The sequence below is a fragment of the Mangifera indica genome, chromosome 5, assembly GCF_011075055.1.
Source record: "Mangifera indica cultivar Alphonso chromosome 5, CATAS_Mindica_2.1, whole genome shotgun sequence".
Taxonomy (NCBI): domain Eukaryota; kingdom Viridiplantae; phylum Streptophyta; class Magnoliopsida; order Sapindales; family Anacardiaceae; genus Mangifera; species Mangifera indica.
This window is the reverse complement of record NC_058141.1, coordinates 19,645,942-19,666,766: the sequence shown is the minus strand read 5'-3', so window position 1 is coordinate 19,666,766 and position 20,825 is coordinate 19,645,942. Positions and strand designations below refer to the sequence as shown.

The 20,825-nt window shown below is 37.5% G+C and overlaps 3 protein-coding genes across 13 annotated transcripts; 2 read left to right on the top strand and 1 right to left on the bottom strand.

Annotated features, from left to right (window-relative positions):
* Nucleotides 1-3,048: 3,048 nt before the first annotated feature.
* Nucleotides 3,049-6,587, top strand: LOC123217115. Of its 3 annotated transcripts, none has more exons than XM_044637896.1 (2): nucleotides 3,049-3,608; nucleotides 4,713-6,587. In XM_044637896.1, the coding sequence occupies exon 2, from the start codon at nucleotides 4,743-4,745 to the stop codon at nucleotides 6,426-6,428; it is 1,686 nt and encodes a 561-aa protein (XP_044493831.1). In that variant the 5' UTR covers nucleotides 3,049-3,608; nucleotides 4,713-4,742; the 3' UTR covers nucleotides 6,429-6,587. The 3 variants fall into 3 exon arrangements, with proteins under 3 accessions (XP_044493831.1, XP_044493832.1, XP_044493833.1); XM_044637897.1 differs by lacking the exon at nucleotides 3,049-3,608 and adding an exon at nucleotides 3,638-4,036; XM_044637898.1 differs by lacking the exon at nucleotides 3,049-3,608 and adding an exon at nucleotides 4,508-4,523.
* A 1,176-nt stretch (nucleotides 6,588-7,763) lies between these two features.
* LOC123216162 (peroxisomal membrane protein 11C) lies at nucleotides 7,764-10,181 on the top strand. 3 transcript variants are annotated; one of them, XM_044636539.1, is made up of 8 exons: nucleotides 7,764-7,917; nucleotides 8,401-8,601; nucleotides 8,868-8,942; nucleotides 9,028-9,102; nucleotides 9,201-9,281; nucleotides 9,381-9,455; nucleotides 9,563-9,736; nucleotides 9,949-10,181. In XM_044636539.1, exons 2-8 carry the CDS (start codon nucleotides 8,410-8,412, stop codon nucleotides 9,982-9,984), a joined length of 708 nt encoding a protein of 235 aa, XP_044492474.1. In that variant the 5' UTR covers nucleotides 7,764-7,917; nucleotides 8,401-8,409; the 3' UTR covers nucleotides 9,985-10,181. The 3 variants fall into 3 exon arrangements, with proteins under 3 accessions (XP_044492474.1, XP_044492475.1, XP_044492476.1); XM_044636540.1 differs by having other exon boundaries at nucleotides 7,765-7,917; nucleotides 8,388-8,601; XM_044636541.1 differs by having other exon boundaries at nucleotides 7,780-7,892.
* A 647-nt stretch (nucleotides 10,182-10,828) lies between these two features.
* On the bottom strand, nucleotides 10,829-20,184 carry LOC123216161 (F-box protein At4g00755-like). 7 transcript variants are annotated; one of them, XM_044636535.1, is made up of 6 exons: nucleotides 19,817-20,184; nucleotides 18,971-19,150; nucleotides 18,268-18,669; nucleotides 18,022-18,185; nucleotides 11,492-11,610; nucleotides 10,829-11,263 (listed from the first exon to the last, which is right to left on the bottom strand). In XM_044636535.1, the coding sequence occupies exons 2-6, from the start codon at nucleotides 19,095-19,097 to the stop codon at nucleotides 11,026-11,028; spliced, it is 1,050 nt and encodes a 349-aa protein (XP_044492470.1). In that variant the 5' UTR covers nucleotides 19,098-19,150; nucleotides 19,817-20,184; the 3' UTR covers nucleotides 10,829-11,025. The 7 variants fall into 7 exon arrangements, with proteins under 7 accessions (XP_044492470.1, XP_044492469.1, XP_044492467.1 ...); XM_044636534.1 differs by having other exon boundaries at nucleotides 19,845-20,183; XM_044636532.1 differs by having other exon boundaries at nucleotides 19,698-19,832.
* Nucleotides 20,185-20,825: the final 641 nt, after the last annotated feature.

Genomic DNA, 20,825 nt, shown 5'->3' with positions numbered 1-20,825 from the left:
TTTGGAACTTTATTGGAAAGTGGGTTGTCTCTCTCAGTGGCTTATAATTTATAAAGTAAGATGGTGATCAATTTATGGATAATCGGTAACTTTTTTTTATGCCTGCTGCTGTGTCAACTTTGAGCTTTAATTGATAGATGCTTGGATTGAGATTCTTTTATGCTGTAGGTCATCGTTTATGATAGCAAACTAGTCAAGTTTCAAATTCTTGATGCTTGCTGGTGCCTTGGGAGGCTTTCAACGATATTGACAAACTAGAAAACCCAGTTAAGCGGGCATCGCTTGAGGTTCAAAACTTGTAACAATTGAAACTTGGGTTACCATGCTTCATAATCCTCTCCCCTAGGAAAAACAAAGACGCTCCTTTTGGAGTTGGGGGAAATGGGAACCGTCCCTTTTTGCAGTTTTCCACATGGACGCAATACGAGACATTGGATCTCGATAATACTTATGCTACCATGAATATCAATTCTCAGCTACAAGAAAAATTATATATATATAAATCTGTCACCTTCTTGGACTAGTGGATTGGGCAATACAAATTTCAATTACTGTCGTGCCAACGCTTAATTGGGAACTGTGGCTAACAAGTGAGAGATTAGCATGAATCAGAAATTATGCATGCATTTTAAATCAAACTTCAAGTGTGTAGAAGTTGGAAGCCAAATCTGATTATTATCAAGTTTTACTTTTAAAAGGTCTCACGAGGGACGGGAGAGCATGCATGCATCCCCAATTTTGATTGGGTTTTACGTGAGATTGAAGAGAAATAGGAAAAAGATGGAGGAGATATCATGATAATTAGGTCTTGGATGTTAGAGATAGACGAAAAAGGTCATTGGTGGTGATTTGAAAACGGAGCTAAACCTTAGGTTTAACTAAAACTTTTTAAAAAGTTGAGAGAGGGCGGTAAGTGAAAAACAAATATGAGATGAAACCCTAAACTTGGGGGGAGAAAAAGTCAATTTTTAAACTTGAAAAATAATTAAATTAAAAAAATATTAATTTTTAAAATTAAATAAAAAATAATATAAATTTTGTGGGTTTGAAATTTATAGGGAAAATAATAGTTTTATATTTAGATTTATAAAAAAATTTAATAAAAGTTTAGAGATAAATAGAAATATAAATATTTGAAACTTTATAAATATATTTTTGAAAATAAATTAAAATTTGAGTGTGAAAAATAGTATTTTAGCCACCGATGAAACTAAATTTCGTCGAGAGCATGTAAAGATGGTTATTGCATTTGAGTTGGTAAGCCTTCAATCCGAAATCAAGGTCATTAATTAATAGGTGCTACCGACGCCTCCTAGATGATGAAAACGGAGTTAAATGCAACCACTCATTATGAAATTCTACATCTAGATAAAGACAAAATATAAAAAATAACAAACACGTGTGGGGTGTGTGCCTTTTTCTAATTTAGATGGAAAACAGCTGTACAATTTTATTGGCATCGTTCTTCGCATTTCTGGGGCTCGGGTTATTTTGTAGTGTACGGGTGGGTTGAAAAAGCCGAGAATGGGCGGGTCGGTGAACAGGCCTTAGACAAGCAATACAAAGACAATTACATAACACCGCTTCAATTCCTGCCCAGGCACAGCCTGGCCTGGGCCCAAACTGCAAACACGCGTCCTGGTACGCTCGCTCTTAGCTTTAGCTTAAAGCCTGTTCTCGTTTTGTGCTGAAAAAAAAAAAAAAACAGCACTTTTCTTTAAAAAAAAAAAAAAAAGTCGTTTTGAAATTCGAAAGCTAGATTAAGTACGGACAGTAGACACAATCAGAATCGATTTGAGTTTCGATTATAATTTGGATTGAATGAATGAAATTCAAACAAAGTAAGTCACAATTTCAGGTTAAATGGAGTTAATTGAAAATTACTGACAAGTTCTTTTTTTTTAACGATTTTTTTCAAGTTTTGAAATTTGAAATTCAAACGCTAGACTAAGAATGACAATGGACACAATCAAAACCGATGTAGGTTTGGATCATAATTTAAATTAAACGAATGAAGTTCAAGCAAAGGTAATTACAACTTAAGATCAAATTGAGCTAATTCCAATTCTATCAAGTCATCAAAAGTTATTGCCAAGTTTATTTTTTTCAATGATTTTTCTTTAATTTTAACTTTTTCTCTGATAATTGTTTTTTTTGTTTTCGGCAACCTTTATTTTTCTTCAATAATTTTTCATTAGTTTATTCAACAAACTCGTTGTCAAATTAAAAAAATTAAACTCAACTTTGAATTAATTTTATTTGAATTCGATTTTAATTTGATTTGAATTCACGTTTAAGAGTGATCTACATTTTTTTCACATTAGGTTAGGCCCCTTAATCATTTTTTCATTTATTTACTATATAAACTATAATTCGTCACTCAAAATATATCTCAAATTGATAAAGTTTGAGGATAAAAAAAATATAAATAAATACTTTGCATGAATTCGTAATCTCAACTCAACATGTTATGAAAGAAGTTCAATTCAAAATTTGAATTTGATATATCTAATATTAAATTAAATTAAAAATAAAAAAGAAAATGCCACATAGATGATAAGCATGAAGCCAACTTTAAAAAAAATAATACACTATAATTGCGTTTGAGTACATTAATTAGCCAGGCCCCATGTTATATTCTCCCAGCTGTCCCATTTTAAATACTAATCACTTCTTCAGTGGCACATTCGAAATTTGTATTCTTGTTAAGTGCAATATTGTAATTGCACTCTACATCCGCACCCCTTTCCACGACTTATCCTCCTCACACGTGCAATGCGGCAACCATGAACCCTAAACTTTGAAAAGACATTACCATCCCTACACCCACGTGGCGTTTAAAAGCCACATCATCATCTCGGTAACGTAAAAATTTTCATAAGCAGATTTAAATTTCACCCCATCCCAACGGTCGGAATCTCTGACCTCAAGCAATCACAACCGTACGATTCCTAATGATGCTCGATAGTTAAGCAACTTTGTCCGTATTATATCCCTTTTATCTCTCTGAAAGACTGGAACGTCCTATTTCTTTTTCTGATATTACTGCTGCGTAGAATATGAAAAAGGAGCATTTTCTTTTTTTTTTTAAAAGAGAGAATCCAAGAGACACAGAGACGGAGACTGACACAGGCACAGCTAGCTTCTAAATGAGAAGAGTGAGAAGGGAGATTTGAAGAAATTTGATTTTTGAATGTTATTGTTATATTATATCCGTGTCCTGTTCTGTCAAAGTTTACATATTTTATTTGTAATTTCTTAATATAAAACTAAGTTTTTCTTGGTTGAAGATTGGTTTTCTTCGGGTTTTTAAGTGATTTCGACCGTTTGGTGTCTGTTTCTCTGATAGGAAATAAGAACAGTTTATGGTGTTTCTGATTCTGTTCTGAGACTCTAGAGAGACAGAGTTTTATTGATCTAGCTGTTGTTGGTTGCCGAGTTTGAGGCATTATTGGGATTAAGGGCAGAGACCGAGAGATGAATAGAGTTGGTGATTCTTGGAATCATTTCTTGGTTGCAGTTGGGAGATAAGTTTAAAGATCAGGCTATATTGGGTAGCTTTCGGCAGAAAAAAAAAGGGACAAATTTCCAGTTTCTGAGTCTTAAAGGTCGGTTCTTGAATTTTTTTTTTTTTGGGTTGTTGTTTACTTTGATTTTTACTCGGTGAGTAGAAGGGAAGAGGTTATTTCTTTTTTTCTCTCTATTATTTGTTCTTTTCCTCTGCACTTGGGTTTCTTTTGTTCTAATTAAATTCGTTGGCTGTCGTAATCCTAAGGGTTTTTTTTGTGCTTGCCCACAAACTGAAGAGAAATGGCCACTGTTTGGTAGCTGTAAATATCTCTGAGTGGTTTAAATTTTAAGGGAAGTTATAGCAGTTAAAGGCATTTTGTAATTTTTTGTGGGGGTTGGTCCGTCTTGGAGAATTTAAATACACTCTACATGCATACAACTGTAGATAGAGACTCGGATCTTCTCTTCCAAGTCAAGCATCTCTCTTTCTCGAACGAGGCTAGCTAAATTGTTAGGGATAAAATTGGTAATTCAACTAAGACTGAAACTTTTATCTGACACTTGAGAAATCTTGACCCTTGGATGTAGGATGTAGATCAGAGCCATAGAAAATTTATCATATGCTGTAATATTGTTCTGTGTTGAAAAGTAAAGTTGCAGCCTTGATTTTTTATTATCAATAATATGCCCCTCAAAATTAACTGGTTTTACTTCGATACACAAACGGTTGTTTTGACACTTAATAAATTTCTAGCCGACGTTCTTAATTAGACGGCACTCTTTGGCAGTGAAAAGTAGCTTCTTTCGTTTTTTGTGAACCATATGTTAGTATTGGTGTTATCTATGAGTGCCCCTTTTAGTAAAAATAATTAAATATGGTTGGCATTTAATGATCACTTGACGAAGCTATGGAAAAGATTGTGGGGCTTCTATAGGTACTTCGATTTTGTTGGTCGGGCATTGTTTTCAGCAAACAAGCTTTGTGTGATCATACAAGATTCTCGGGGTTCTTGGTGCTGTCCTATTTGTTTTTTATTTCTGTCTTATATTAATGGCAATCTTAGTTTATAATTTACTTGTTTGAATGGTTGCAACTGCTACACTGGCTTTTTAGTTTTCTATCAAATATCATTTCTTCACATATTTTCTCATCTGGGTCATCATCTAAAGGTTTGGCTTTTTGGTTAAAACAACTCCCGCAGACCTGTTTGATTGGAAACCAGACTGAAATCATGGTGGAAGATGGTGGCAGTAGTGTCTTGCCAGATATTGAATCAGCTGATGACTGGTTGTTACATGCACAAGAACTAGTTCCAGAGGCTCTTGATAAGGCTAGAGAAGTTAAAGGGTTTCCTGGTAGGTGGAAGATGATAATTTTGAAATTGGAGCAGATCCCGTCTCATTTATCTGACTTGTCAAGCCATCCTTACTTCTCCAAAAATACACTTTGTAAGGAGCAACTGCAGGAAGTGTCAAATACCTTGAAGGAAGTAATTGACTTGGCAGACTTGTGTGTGAAGGAGAAGTATGAAGGGAAACTTAGGATGCAAAGTGATCTTGATGCCTTATCAGGGAAATTGGATTTGAATTTAAGAGATTGTGGACTTTTGATCAAGACAGGGGTGCTTGGTGAGGCTACTTTGCCTTTGTCTGTGGCTGGTTCTTCAGCAGAAGGTGAGACTGCTGCAGCACATGGCAATTTAAGGGAACTACTTGCACGGCTTCAGATCGGGCAATTGGAGGCGAAGCACAGAGCTCTTGATGGCCTTGTGGAGGTCATGAAAGAGGATGAAAAAAATGTTTTGTCTGTTTTAGGGCGGAGCAATATTACTGCTTTAGTCCAACTGTTAACGGCAACATCTCCTAAAATACGAGAAAAGACTGTGACTGTAATTTGCTCACTTGCAGAATCAGGCAGCTGTGAAAATTGGCTTGTTTCAGAAGGTGTTTTGGCACCACTAATTAGGCTTGTTGAATCTGGGAGTTCACTGGGTAAAGAGAAGGCTACAATTTCTCTTCAGAGATTGTCAATCTCAGAAGAAACAGCCCGAGCAATTGTTGGGCATGGTGGAGTACGACCTCTAATTGAGATCTGTCAAACTGGTGATTCTGTTTCACAGTCAGCAGCAGCATGTACTTTGAAGAACATATCAGCTGTCCCTGAAGTTCGACAAACACTTGCTGAAGAAGGGATCGTCAAGGTCATGATAAATCTCCTAGATTGTGGAATTTTGTTGGGGTCTAAAGAATATGCCGCTGAATGCTTGCAGAATCTCACTGCCAGCAATGAGAATCTAAGAAGGTCAGTTGTTTCAGAAGGTGGAGTCCGAAGCCTATTGGCTTACCTGGATGGTCCTTTGCCTCAAGAGTCTGGAGTTGGGTCATTGAGGAATCTAGTTGGTTCAGTTTCTATTGAGACTTTGATTTCTCTCAACTTCCTTCCTCGGTTAGTCCATGTGCTTAAATCTGGATCATTGGGTGCACAACAAGCTGCCTCTTCAGCTATTTGTAAGGTTAGCACCACAACAGAGATGAAGAAATTGGTGGGTGAAGTAGGGTGCATTCCTGTGCTTGTCAAAATGCTTGAGGCTAAATCAAACGGTGTTAGAGAGGTTTCTGCCCAAGCAATTTCAATCTTGACAACTTATTCTCACAATTGCAGAGAAGTCAAAAAGGATGATAAAAGTGTGCCAAATCTGGTCCAATTGCTTGACCCTAGTCCACAAAACACTGCAAAAAAATATGCTGTTTCCTGCCTTGCCTCTCTTTCTTCAAGTAAGAAATGTAAGAAATTGATGATTTCATATGGAGCAATTGGGTATCTCAAAAAACTTTCAGAGATGGACATCCCTGGTGCTAAGAAGCTACTTGAGCGACTGGAAAGAGGGAAGTTGAAAAGTTTGTTCTCCAGGAAATAGCAGTCATCGCCTTCAGTATCTTCTCTGTGTATGGTTGTTGTTTCATTATCTGTATGAAACATAGGTATCATTCATATCTGTCTAGTGTTGATGCTTGATCATATGCTAATTAACGATATCAATGTCATAATGTTTATAAATGTATAACTTTTCTCTTTATTTCTGTTATCTTCTCGACCACCATTTGCAGCCAAATCCTTCTCTTGCTGTTCAGAGAGATGGGAAAAGGTTCTTGAATTACCTTACTGATAATAAATGCGTGGAGGAAGCTGCATATAAATTTTACAAATAGATTTCACTAGTTGGTTGAATGTTGATTCTGATTTAGGCATTCACTATAAGCCTTCAGTTGACATTTTATAATTCTTTGCTATATTTGAGATTTCAGTCTCTTATTTATAATGCCTGAAAGGAGGATGAAAGTATAAATATTTAGAAGGCTGCTGAAGTATGTGACTGAATTCTTGACAGCGCACCAGCTGCCACCTATAAAACTCTTATAATTGCTTGAACTTTTCCTTTTATTGTAAAGGAGAAACCATATTTGACCTCTGCAGAGTCATCCATCTCAACACTGAAGGATCCCAGTTTATTTTTAGGAAACAACACCTGATCATGAAACTACAACTTTATTCTATTGAAATGTTAAAGTTTATTCTATTCAATAGGAAAGTCTGAAAGTTTAGATCTTTTAATAAGAAATTTCGAAAGTTTAATTCTTTCTATAAGAAAAACAAAAGTCGGTGCTATACCAGAGTTGTTATCCATGGTTTTGTAGTTTCTTTCTGGGGATAAGATTTTTCTACTATAAAGGATTTGATAATTTTTTATTATAAATGATGTGACAATATAAAGGTAATTCAATTTTTATTTTTAGTATTAAAATATTATTAAAATAATTTTAAATATGATATAATTTTTATCTTTATATATTAAAATTTTAAAAAAATAACAAAATTTTTAATTAAAATAATAAATAACATAAAAAATATTTTTTATATACAACTTATAAAATAATTTAATTAATTAATACTTGATTTGATAATACCAACCAAAAAAAATCTTAGAGATTTTATAAAATAATGTCATATTCTTAATATCAATATAATAATTAATTACTAATATTACAGTATATACATATAATTTATTCAGGAGCCAAAGTTGTCTACGGTTACTGCCCAAAATGATAAATAAAAAGAAAGCAATCTTGTCCGTCAATTTTTATAACATTTGGAGCTGAACTGTGAGGATGGAAGTGGCGTGGGCCCTATCGCTAAAACTGAAAACGTGATAATTTTTTTTAAAATTTTAATGGAAACTAGAAGACCAAACAAGGCCTTATCATTAAGGTAAGCGCAGGTCAATAGAGAAAGCAAAATCAATAACGAAAAGCACAAGAGCTGCTGACGCTGCAAAGCAAAGCTCTAAAGAGAAGCCTTAAACTTTTCTTTCTCTGAAATATAGGCCAAGTCGTTGGGCACTTTTCCTGGTACTCTTCTTCAATCTTGTCATGTTTTTTCTCGCTAATTTAACATAAAAATCAATTCTTTCTTTCTTTATTTATTTTCCTTTATTGCGTTCTGATCTAAGTTGTATGTATTCAAAGAGTCGGTTTCTACTGGAATTTTGTTTATTTCGTGCTGGGCTTTATTGATTTTGTGTCCTGTTTTGGTTTATAATTGGGTATTATTTTTTACTCGTTTACTATTGTTTTATTTCTATTTATGATTTGAGTTGTTGGGATTTTCTGATTTGATTCATCTGTTTGTGCTTTTGTGAGTAACATTGTAACTAATAAATCTCTTTATTATTATTGATATTATCATTGCCTTTCTGGGTCTGTTGGTGTTGGTTTGAGGACTGTTCTGTGCTTCTTGATAGTTATGTTAATGGCATGATTTTGGTACACAGTCAGGCCAAATTTTCTTTGTTTGGTAAATTGTAATGAAGTTTGAGTAGTTGGAATTTGCAGTTATAAAAAATGAGTACACTAGATACAACTAGAGCCGAGCTTGCTCTTGTTGTTTTGTATTTGAATAAGGCTGAAGCCAGAGACAAGATATGCAGGGCTATACAATATGGCTCTAAATTCTTAAGTAATGGACAGCCTGGTACTGCCCAAAATGTTGACAAAAACACCAGCTTAGCCCGGAAAGTTTTCCGTCTTTTTAAGGTACTTTCTTCTCTACTCCTGTATATTAATCAACTAATATATCAATCAACTAACTGCTATAAAGGTAGTTTTGATCTGCTTTTCTTGGTTTTATTTCTATGAAGAACGGTAAAACTAAGAAAGATCTTAACAGTGGAATCCTTGATGTGATATTTACGTATTATTCTTTTGTTTAGAATTGACATGTTTGGATAAGTACTGATACTGAAATTACATTTCTATGTTTATCATCTTGGCATAATCTGTTTTTACTGTCAATCTTGCAGTTTGTGAATGACTTGCATAGTCTTATTAGCCCAGTTCCCCAAGGAACTCCCCTTCCTCTAGTTCTGCTGGGAAAGGTATAAATGGACTACCGAATTGGTTTATACATGGTAATTTAATCCTCTTTGTCTTATCGATATTTTAATTCTTTGCATTTTGCAGTCCAAAAATGCCTTATTGTCAACCTTCTTGTTTCTGGATCAAATTGTTTGGCTTAGCAGATCGGGCATTTATAAGGTGAGGTGCCCTTTGCATTTTCTTCAGTTCCTATTGTCATTATTGGTTTCTGCCTGAAATTTTTGCAAGGGCTAGCTAAGATATTTTATTTTCTGTAGAACAAAGAAAGTGCTGAGTTGATGGGGCGGATATCTCTTTATTGTTGGATGGGTTCCTCAATTTGTACCACCTTGGTTGAGGTTTGTTGCTCCATGTTTCTTTTAGCCACTGGATTCTTTGTATAAGTATATTTTCCCTGATCACTAGTTTGCTTATCCATTATATCATGCCATATGCAGATTGGGGAGCTGGGTAGGCTTTCTGCATCTATGAAGAAATTAGAGAAAGATCTTAAGAACAGTGATAAGTATCAAGTAAGTGCATCAAACTCTTGATGACGATTATATGTTTGGCCCAATGAGATATCCACTAACCACAACCTCTCTTGCCTCTTCAATTTCCTTGTGCTCTATTATTGCAGAATGAGGAATACCGTGCTAAACTTCAAAAATCAAATGATAGGTCCCTTGCCCTCGTCAAAGCAGCCATGGACATTGTGGTGGCTGTTGGACTGCTTCAATTGGCACCCAAGAAAGTTACCCCTCGTGTAACTGGAGCCTTTGGATTTGTTTCTTCTCTCATCTCTTGTTACCAGGTACCAATTCAACTCTGTTAATCTTTATTGATATTATGGTACCATATCAAAATAGGTGTTGGCAAGTCAAATGTGAAATTTGGAAATTAAAACTTCATTGTCTGGTAAAAAGAACATACAAGCTATGAGCTTGATACCCAGAACTGAGATCCAGTTCATCTTGTAAGAGGATGTTTCACATGGTTGTAAGATTTCTGCTTTCTGTGATGCAGTTACTTCCATCTCCAGCAAAAGCCAAGGCAAACTGAAACAGAAGCTTGTTCTTTTCAACAAAAGCTTGGATGTCATTGAAATAATTGTTCAAATGAAATGTTTGGTGTAAGCTTTAGAGCAACCTGCCGCCTTGTAGGGTGACATTAAATTAAACATTTTAGCAACTTTGTCATCACTTGTTACAGTTTTACTGTGTCTATTTATAGGGGCAATAATATATATTGTTTTTTCATTTTTGATTCATAATTTCTGGGCTTGGTTTAGGAGGAAATGTAACGTTTTAATGGAATTATAAAATCTTTGTAGTTTAAAAAATAAGGTAATGACTATTTCCTATCCAAAGCATGACAGATTCTTTAGTTTCAAAATTGTACGAGTCATTTGACAATCGAGTTTTAACAGGTATTATTTATACTATTTTGTTTAAAATAGGATTAAAAAGAATTACACTTTTAATGTACAAATAAATTACTTCTTATTTTTATCTCTTTGTTTTTACTTCATCCCGACAACTTCTTCTTCAGCCAAAATCGTACTAGTTTAGTGTAATTCTATAAATAAAAAGTGAAATATATTTAATAAAAAATTGAAGTCAAAATGTTATAACGTAACAAGCAGTTATGGCAGTTTTGCACGATGCATCAATACATGTGATATATACAGGCTACCAACCTCATAAGAAACATTTATAACTTAAATAACAATGGAAATATGGCCAATTAAGTATATCGACCCCGAAGGCAGGAGACAGCAATCGTCCCATAATCTGAACATGAGATACACTGCAATATGCCAATAAAATGCAGAATTTTTAATAGACCAATAAACAACTCAGCTAAATCATACAAAAAAGAATTGTTAAACTCTGCCACAACGGTGTATCAACCAAAATTGATGCGGATGCCCATTAATTTCAAGTTAACTAACACATCAACTCTGAAAATGTTCCTCGTACCAATTACTTGGTAAGTTAATTAAGCTTGATAAATACCTCTTCTGAATCCAGCTGAAATAGTATTTAGTCCCCAAGTTGGGACCCAAAACGACACATATTATTAATTTATATCTAACAGCCATTACAGAACAAACTCATCATCTGAATCATCCTCCTCAACCAATTCATACTCTGTGGCCTCAGATACGTTTCCACTTACGCCCCTCTGCAATTCTACACTAGAGTCGTCACTTGAATCCTGAGGCATGCTGGGTTGGGTATAACCATTAACCTTTAACACAAATTTTCCAGAGGGCTCAAGAATATCAACCCCAAAGGCAGGTGACAGCAATCGTCCCATAATCTGAACATGAGACACACTGCAATATGCCAATAAATTGCAGAAATTTTAATAGACCAATAAATAACTCAGCTAAATCATACGAAAATGAATTGTTGAACTCTGCCACAACAGTGTATCAACCAAAATCGATGCAGATGCCCATTAATTTCAAGTTAACTAACACATCAACTCTGAAAATGTTCCTTCTATCAATTACTTGGTAAGTATCAAAGCAGAACAGGTAAACAGAGTGCAAGTGACTAACCAAATATAGTATAAGCCATCCGTTTCTTGTCTCTGAACCCTACCCAGAAGCTCAATCTTCAAAATCCCACCAATGCACATAACAGGTTCAGGAAGCATGAAATTCTGCAAACGATTCTCCTGTTCATGATGTCATTTAAACGATTAAATTTTCTTTAATGAGCATTACCATGCAGTTCAAGGGGAAAAGAAACCATGGAATCACAACACCCAGATGAATGTGTTAGAACTAATGTATATGTTGCACGTAGGAAAAAACATGTCCAACTTGGAGAAAAACAACTAGTCCAAATGGCAGTCAACCCTGACAAGGAAGCTCCAAAAGAGGAAAAGATTTGTGGCAAAGAGTTGGTGAGATCGGGAGAAGGAGATAAAAAGGAGGAGAGTAGGTAAGAGAAAAGAGGAGGAAAATTCGGAAAAGAAGTAAGGGAAAGTGCAGGCCTCTCGAATGCCGCGTGAAGGGAACTGTTACTGTTTTGTGAATTTTATTCTTCATTACTTTGTAATCTGGAATTAGTTTCTGGAATTAGAAAGAAAGTATTTTGTAATTAAACTCATTGTATATAGAACTAGGGTTGAATGAATACGTTGTTCCATTGCTTATAGTTTGATACTTGCATTGTTTCATTACTTGCTCATTTACAATATTGAACTCTGGTTATTGTTGAAATGTTGAGAGTTGGGAACCAGTGTGTTGGCGCAGTTGGTGTTGGAAAAGGAAACTGCACGTCTGCTATGTTGTGATCTTCTGGAAATTCTGCCTGGGAAACAAAGGGAGAAGCCAGGTACGTATCACTTGGTATCAGAGCAGGAAGGGAGATGACCAGGATGGAATCGAGGATGGAGACAGTGGAAAGGGAGACGATGAGCACCAAGGAAAGGGTGGAGGAGCTAGGAATTAAAGTGGGTGAAATTAATCAAAGAATGGAGGGGTTGGAAACTAATTTGGAGACGATTAAAAACTATTTGAGGGATCTCCGAGGTGTGACGCTAGGACGAGAACCCGATGACCGGGGAAAGACTCCAGTCAGTCAGGAGCCGTCGCCATCTTACTCCCCACTGAGAGAAGAAACGACAACACCCGTTCCTGGAGTCGAGAGGAGGGAAGGAGAGGAGGTGGAGACCTCAGGTGATAGAGGTAGGGTGACAAAACTTGATGGAGGTCGTAGAGACGTACCTTACGGGTGGCTAGATCTCTCGTTGTTTGACGGAAAAGATGTTGTCAACTGGATGTTTAAGGCTGAGAGGTATTTTGAAGTCAATAGGTTAACGGAGGGTGAAAAGTTGGTGGCCGTTGGTATGTGTTTGGAAGGTGAAACGCTGAGCTGGTACGGGTGGAGGAGGAAACGACAAGCTTTTAAAAGGTGGGCAGAGTTCCAGAGTGAGGTGTTGAAGCGGTTTCCGACGAGCCAAGATCGCACTCCTTACGAAGAGTTGTTGTCCCTCCGGCAAGTCGACTCGGTTCGAAATTATAGGCTGAGGTTTGAGGTTCTATCAACAACGATCGAAGAGGTGACTGAGGAAACCTTGACCGCCCTTTTCATGAACGGGTTGGCCGACGACATCCGAGCGGAAGTGAGGATGTTTAATCCCAGCTGCTTGGAGGAGATGATGGAGAGAGCTTTACAAATTGAAGACAAAAACAGGGTTTTAGACGCCAAAATAGGGCTCCGACCCGGGATCCGCGTTACCCGCCCAAGCCCAAGACCTCAGCCATCCAACCCATTCGTCCCTCACTCCTTGGGCCCATCGACGACAGCCCAGTCCACTTATTCTAGCCTCAAGTGCCCGAGTCAGCGCACTTCACCAACCTAAAACTACGCCCAGCCCAATCTTCCGCCCCAGCCCCATACTTACTCCAACCCGACCCAACCGCACCATAAACTCGCGTATTTCTCCCATCCCAGAGATTTTCATTTGACAAATACAGGGGAGACCCGATCGAGCAAAGGAGCGGCAAGTTCGGTGGCATCTGTGAGCCACCCACCGCGCGAACGGCCCTATCGACGCCCTTCTGACAATGAATTCAAAATGAAGATAGAGAAGGGGCTTTGCTTCAGATGTGACGAGAAGTACCACCCCGGCCACCGTTGCAAAAATCGACAAATTAGAGTTATGATTACTTCAGAGGAGGAAGAAGATGAGGAAGTTGAGCTGAAGAGTGATGGTTCGGAAGCCATTGAAGCCAATTTGGAAGAAAAAGAGATGGAGTTGACCATGCAAACCAGTTCGGTGGACGCGTTGTATAACCGGAAGGCTATGAAATTTTTTGAAAAAATTGGGGATAAGAAGGTGTTAGTTTTATTGGACAGTGAGGCTACCCATAGTTTTGTTTCACGCACCCTTGTGGAAGAGTTGAGTCTACCGATGGTCCCCACCAGGTTCACGGTCACTTTAGGGGACGATAGAAAAATTAAGGGAGTAAGGAGGTGCCAAGGATTTGAATTAAAATTTCAAGGGATTTCTTCTCTTTTGAGCTAGGCGAGGTAGATGTGATTTTGGGGGTGGATTGGCTTTGTAAACTGGGTGAGGTAAGAATCAACTGAAAGCTACAAACCATGAAATTCCAGTGGAAAGGAAGGCGTGCGAGGATTAGCGGCGACCTTTCGATGTGCAGAATGGAGTCCACATTGAAGGCCTTAGTCAATTCATTGGTGGAGGGAGGTGATGGATTTTGGGTAGAGTATAGAAAGATTGTACAAAATATTGAATTGAACAGGGTTGTCGGTGATCCGAGGCTCAATCCATTACTGCAAGAATATCAAAACTTGTTCCAGGAACCCACTGGATTACCCCCAAAAAGGGGATGTGATCATGCCATTCGACTAGTTTCAGGGGCACAACCTCCCAACATCAGACCGTATAGGTACCCTCACTTCCAGAAGAATGAGATTGAGCGGATAGTACAAGAAATGCTAACCACTAGAGTGATTTGACCAAGTGTGAGCCCTTATTCAAGTCCGGTGCTTCTCGTGAGAAAAAAGGACGGGAGGTGGCGGTTTTGTGTTGACTACCGTGCGTTCAATAAGATCACAATCCCAGATAAATTCCCTATTCCTGCTATCGACGAACTCCTAGATGAGCTTTTGGGAGCTACTGTCTTCAGCAAGCTCAACTTGAAGTCGGGCTACCACCAAATCCGAGTCAAGGAAGAAGATGCAGAGAAAACAGAGTGGTGCTGGTGCTACTCCAAAACCACCAATTTGCAGTGAACTGGAAGAAGTGCGCATTCGACAAGGTAGAGATTAATTATCTGGGGCACATCATCTCGACAGAAGGAGTGGCCGCTGATCCCCAGAAAGTGCAAGCGATGCTTGAATGGCCTCCTCCCAGGGACATGTGCGATCTTAGAGGATTCCTAGGACTAACTAGATATTATCGAAGATTTGTGTGAGGCTACGAGAAAATCACCAAACCCCTTACGAGGCTTCTAAAGAAGGATGTTTTTCAATGGACGGACGAATCCTTCGCAGCCTTTAAAAAATTGAAGGAAGCCATGAGCTCAGTACCTATACTTGCTCTTCCCGACTTTTTTAAAGAATTTGTAATTGAGACAGATGCATCCGGATTGGGTTTGGGAGCAGTGTTAATGCAGGAGGGCAGACCCTTGGCATTCATCAACAAGGCTTTATCCATTCAGAATCGTCAAAAATCAATATATGAGAGAGAACTGATGGCTATAGTCATGGCTCTCTAGAAATGGTTACACTATCTACTGGGGCACCATTTCAAGGTCCGTACAGATCAGTGCAGCCTAAGATTTCTCACTGATCAGAGAGTTTTGGGCAGTGAGCAGCAAAAATGGGTCATAAAGATGTTGGGCTTTGATTTCGATATTCAATATAAACCAGGATGTGAGAACAAGGCTGCAGATGCTCTCTCATGAAATCCACAGTTTGAAAGTGAATTGATGGCAGTCTCGACAATGCAGATTATGGGATTGGATGGAGTGGAACGTGAGGTAGCCAACGATAGAAAGCTATAGGGGATCATCCATGATTTATTACAGAATCCAAAGGCCCATGAGGCATATAGCCTGAGAAATGGGAGACTGCTCTACCGTGGCAGATTAGTTCTTCCCAGAGGTTCTTCATTTAATCCCAAATTTCTCAAAGAATTCCATTCTTCATCTAACGGAGGGCATTCCGGTTTCTTTTGAACATACAAGAGGACCGCCTTGGTACTGTTTTGGGAAGGCTTGAAGACTGATATCCAGAGGTTCGTATCTGAATGCAACATTTGTCAGCGAATGAAATACGAATGCGCTTCCCCAGCCGACTTGCTCCAACCACTATCAATTCCTAGCCAAGTATGGGAGGATATCTCAATGGATTTTATAGTGGGTCTTTCGAAAGCTTCCAATGTGGATACAATCCTCGTGGTAGTCGACCGATTAACCAAATACACCCACTTTTTGACTTTGAAGCATCCATTCACAGCGGCGGAAGTGGCACAAAAATATATCCGGGAGGTAGTCAAGTTACATGGATTTCCTCAGGCCATAGTTTCAGACCGAGATCAGATCTTTCTCAATCGTTTTTGGGTTGAAATTTTCACAGCAGCAGGTACATCCTTTAAATTTAGCTCTTCGTATCACCCGCAAACGGATGGGCAAACTGAAGTGGTAAATCGCAGCTTGGAGACTTACTTGAGGAGTTTCTGCTTCAGGCAGCCAAAACAGTGGCCTAAATGGATCCCTTGGGCAGAGTACGAGTTCAATACCACTTATAATTCTTCTTCGGGTATGTCACATTTCAAGGCCTTGTACGGGCGGGATCCTCCTATTTTATTGAGATGGGTCGAAGAAACTTCGAGAGTGGAAGAGGTTAATTAGATATTTAAAGAAAGGAATGACATTTTGGACGAATTGAAAGAGAGTTTAGCCAAAGCCCAAGAGAGGATGAAGAGGTATGCGGATAAAGGAAAAAGAGAGTTACAGTTCCAGGTGGGAGATTGGGTGTATTTGAAGATGCAACCTTACAGGTTTCGTTCACTAGTCTCTCGTCCTAATGAAAAGTTGAGTCCTCGCTACTACGGACCCTATAAAATCCTTGAGAGAATAGGGGCAGTAGCTTATTGACTATCGCTTCCCCCTTCGGCTAAGATACACTCCGTTTTTCATGTTTCACAGCTTAAGAAACACGTAGGGGCCTCAGTCTCAATCCAGTAGCTGCCGAAATGCATGACTGATGATGGGGAATTGGAGGTGCAACCGCTCAAAATACTGCAGCACCGATACTCTTCTAAAGGGGAGTTAGAAATATTGGTTCAGTGAAAGGGATTGCCAGAATGTGAAAATTCATGGGAACATTTCTCTTCCTTCCACAGCCTGTTTCCTCACTTTCACCTTGAGGACAAGATGCCTCTCGATGGGAGGGGAAATGTTAGAACTAACGTATATGTTGCACGTAGGAAAAAACATGTCCAGCTTGGAGAAAAACAACTGGTCCAGGTGATAGTCAACCCTGACCAGGAAGCTCCAAAAGAGGAAAGGATTTGTGGCAGAGAGTTGGTGAGATCGGGAGAAAGAGATAAAAAGGAGGAGAGTAGGGAAGAGAAAAGAGGGGGAAAATTCGGAAAAGAAGTAAGGGAGAGTGCAGGCCTCTCGAATGTCGCGTGAAGGGAACTGTTACTGTTTTGTGAATTTTATTCTCCATTATTTTGTAATCTGGAATTAGTTTTTGGAATCAAAAAGAAAGTATTATGTAATTAAACTCATTGTATACAAAACTGGGGTTGAATGAATACACTGTTCCATTGCTTATAGTTTGATACTTGCACTGTTTCATCACTTGCTCATTTACAATATTGAACTCTGGTTATTGTTGAAATGGTTGAGAGTTGGGAACCAGTGTGTTGGCGCGGTTGGTGCTGGAAAAGGAAACTGCAAGTCTGCTGTGTGGTGATCTTTTGGAAATTCTGCCTGAGAAACAGAGGGAGAAGCCAGGTACGTATCAGAATGCTAGATAACGAAACTTGTGTACCAGTAAGCAAAATTTAGATTTCATGAATAAATATCTATTGGAATCTCCACCACGATTTTAGTGCACAATGTGACCGAATTTTATAGGCCAAGACACTCTTCTACTAGTAGATTGGGTAAGTTTTGGTGTAGGAGAAAGTACTTATCCTTCAGATGCAGACCAAGTTTGAGCATCTCATATTTACTAAAGCTTTTCAACGCAATAAGACACAAACTGCCCCTTGAGCATGTTGTATTTGTATTACATTATTCGATCTATTTAATACAATCATGTCGACAGAAGTGTGTTAGAAGGTTGCTATTATTAATGTCACAAAAGTTGGTCAGCAACAGAAGCACTTCTCATGAGCCCTATACTGATATACAGTCACTGCATGAAAGGCAGTTTCAACATAAAAGTATGGAATATCATCATTCTGTCAAATTTTGGGAAAAAATTGCTAGCGGAGAGTGCACTAAATTAGCACGGTGTCATTGGGTGGTTGCAACAAAAGAGGAAAGTACAATTAAAACGATAGTAGAAAAAGAAACCAAGCGTGACAGCTTACCTGAGCCATTGGGAACTCTTGTGAAGTGTAAGTCCATACAAATTTATCATCAACAGAATCATTACACGACTCACCCATTGGATCATCTATTGGAGACTTGGCATGTCCCATTTGGAATCTCACAGCTGTGGCTGAATATATGGGTAGACCCGGCTGAAAATAAGCTGGACACAAAAACACAACTTATCATCAATTATAAGAATTAAAAGGTAAGGATAAATCGGAAGAGAAGAACTTTTCCTAAACCTTCAAAAGGTTGTATGTTGATTTCAGAAATAACACACAGATCACCAGCCAACTTATAAATCAGTGTCTCAGGCACAGCAGGATTGCTATGTCCTTCACTTGACCAGTATGAACTATCTCTAGGTTCCAGAGTATTATGAAGTCTTTCCCTTGGGTAATTATCAGTGCTAGAAGCATAGATTGGCTCAAGAATCAAACCCCTGATACGAAATGATGTACCAGCTCGACCTAAAAAGGTATAAATCCTATGCTCACTTTCCAAAGTCTGCACGTCTGCAAAGTTTTCGGATGCACCTTCAGCAGCCTCTTTTAAACTTGAGTTTGGTTCAACTACATGATCAACTTTAGATAACTGTGGAAACATTCTCAAGCACAACCGTTTACAGAGACCATTTGCAATCACTGCAAAACATAGAAAAGCATATTTGACTTTCAATCACAAAACAAAAGCTTCTAAAACTTCCTTTACTTCAACTTTTAAGAAACAATGTAGCTTTCTCATTCTTTTCCATCATGAAAAATCAATCAGGAAGTAAACACACAATTAACACCATGCTTTCAAAATATTACAATCATAAAATTGGTACAAAACCAAACATGATTGCTTAAAGCAAGGCTATACCCAAAAACTTTCTTGTTTCTTTCCCATGATAGCAAGTAGTGGCCCAAAACACATAAATATATACCAAATACTTCAACTTACCGTGATGTCGCCAAGTACGCGAGACACAGCTAACACGAACAAGATCAGATAGATCATCCAAACACATGAGAATCTTGATTGACGTATCGGGATCAAGACAATACAAAAAATCAATGAGATTCTCCATTTTACGAAATAAGCGAAAACAATCAGCAGCCCAGTTGTCTTTTGCCTCAAAACCTGACTCACAATCACAGAGCACCGCACAAAATAATTTTAAAAGACTGATTAAAGTTGAAAAATCATATAAACATTCGAGAAATCCAAATGGTTCAAAAGACACACACAAGCTCTCAGATTTCATCACAGCTATTAACACGATTAAACTCTGAGAATCAACCCTAATGTATATAACATTCTGAAGACAAAATTACCAGGACAGAAATAAACCATGAAAACTTAATATGAAACGAAAGCACAAAGATTATCTAAACCCAATAAACTTGGGCATAACTAAAATCTTGAAATTTATAAGGAAATTTTAAAGATATCAACGACAATTCCAATCGGGTTCAGCCACCTAATCCAAAATCTGAAGAATTCAATTGACGCCCATGATAATAAACAAATCAACAGAACGGATTAGGTTGAATAAATGAAAGCACATAAACTATCACGATATCAGAATGAAAATTGAAAAAAAAAAAAAAAACATTTGTATGAGAGTTGCAGTAAAAGAAAAGAAAAGGGGAAAGTTTTAACATTTGAAGAATCTGAAAAAAAACACCCAAACCCTGGAGCGCGAAAGGAATCATAAAGAGATGTTGGTTGATTGTAGACACGGAGAGAAAGAAGAAAGTATAATAAAGGGACGACAAAAGACACAGCTAATTATGGGAAATTAACTTTATGCTAAGTTTTTGCTGTAATTTACTTCACTGGAACGGATTTGAAGCGGATAATCTTATGAGAGTAAGGCCTCTTCCTGTTATTCTATCTCCAATTCTCTCATGCTTATCATACACTCTCCTGTTGTATGTCGGCCGAATGCCTATTTACCATCTGAATACTAAATTTTCAGCATCTTAATTAGCCGACTCAACTAGTGACTGATTACGCTAGTTGAGTCGGCTAATTAAGATGCAATGATAGAGACTTGGAGGAGACATGTTTTCAGGTGATGAGGGTTGGTGATGATAGGTGACACAATTGCAAATTGGAGATGTCCGATTGATGATAGAGATCATGTGTTTTAGCTCGCAATTTCACATGAGAATGAGAACTAGACAAATCTAAGTGAACTGAAAACAACAAAATTCAAACCAAAAAAAAGAGTTGAAACAATGTAAGTGAGGGTGACGTGGACAAAGAAACAATTTTCTCGACTAACAACAATGAAATAAGGTTGAACGGAAACAAAATTAATTTGAAATATTTTCTTAATTTCAATAAAAAATAAAGACATTTATAATTAACATTGTACTTATCACTAATAGAAGTTGATGAAAGATAGATAAATAAATTTTTCAAATTTTACTAAAAATTTGATCTAAATAATGTGTGAAACGTGATTGAGACCAATTGATACATCAATATGAGAATAGTTGATAACAAATATGTATAGATATGTATGTATATACATATATGTTTCTCTGTCATTTAGAGGGAGGAATTAGAATATGATTAAACTTTCCAAATCATAAGAGATATTTTTTTAGACGCGTTATTTTAAGACAGTGTATTACACTTTGATTAGCACATTAATGTAAATGTTGAAACGATATGTCATTTCTTAATCTAATTACCATCTCGGGCTATTTTAAAACAATAACCAAGATTTCTTCCATATTGATGCCAAAACCATGATAACACGATAAGAAATTGTTAATAAAGCATATGATCAAACGGCTACCAA

Excerpts from the sequence above, each read along its gene's own strand:
- LOC123217115 (XM_044637896.1), top strand. The coding sequence starts at position 4,743 with ATGGTGGAAGATGGTGGCAGTAGTGTCTTGCCAGATATTGAATCAGCT.
- LOC123216162 (XM_044636539.1), top strand. The coding sequence starts at position 8,410 with ATGAGTACACTAGATACAACTAGAGCCGAGCTTGCTCTTGTTGTTTTG. Across the intron at positions 9,456-9,562 it reads AGAACAGTGATAAGTATCAA|AATGAGGAATACCGTGCTAA; the intron begins GTAAGTGCATCA and ends CTATTATTGCAG. Across the intron at positions 9,737-9,948 it reads CTCTCATCTCTTGTTACCAG|TTACTTCCATCTCCAGCAAA; the intron begins GTACCAATTCAA and ends TCTGTGATGCAG.
- LOC123216161 (XM_044636531.1), bottom strand. The coding sequence starts at position 19,274 with ATGAAATCTGAGAGCTTGTGTGTGTCTTTTGAACCATTTGGATTTCTC. Across the intron at positions 18,186-18,267 it reads CAACATACAACCTTTTGAAG|CTTATTTTCAGCCGGGTCTA; the intron begins GTTTAGGAAAAG and ends TTTTGTGTCCAG. Across the intron at positions 11,611-18,021 it reads AAGAGTTCCCAATGGCTCAG|GAGAATCGTTTGCAGAATTT; the intron begins GTAAGCTGTCAC and ends CATCATGAACAG.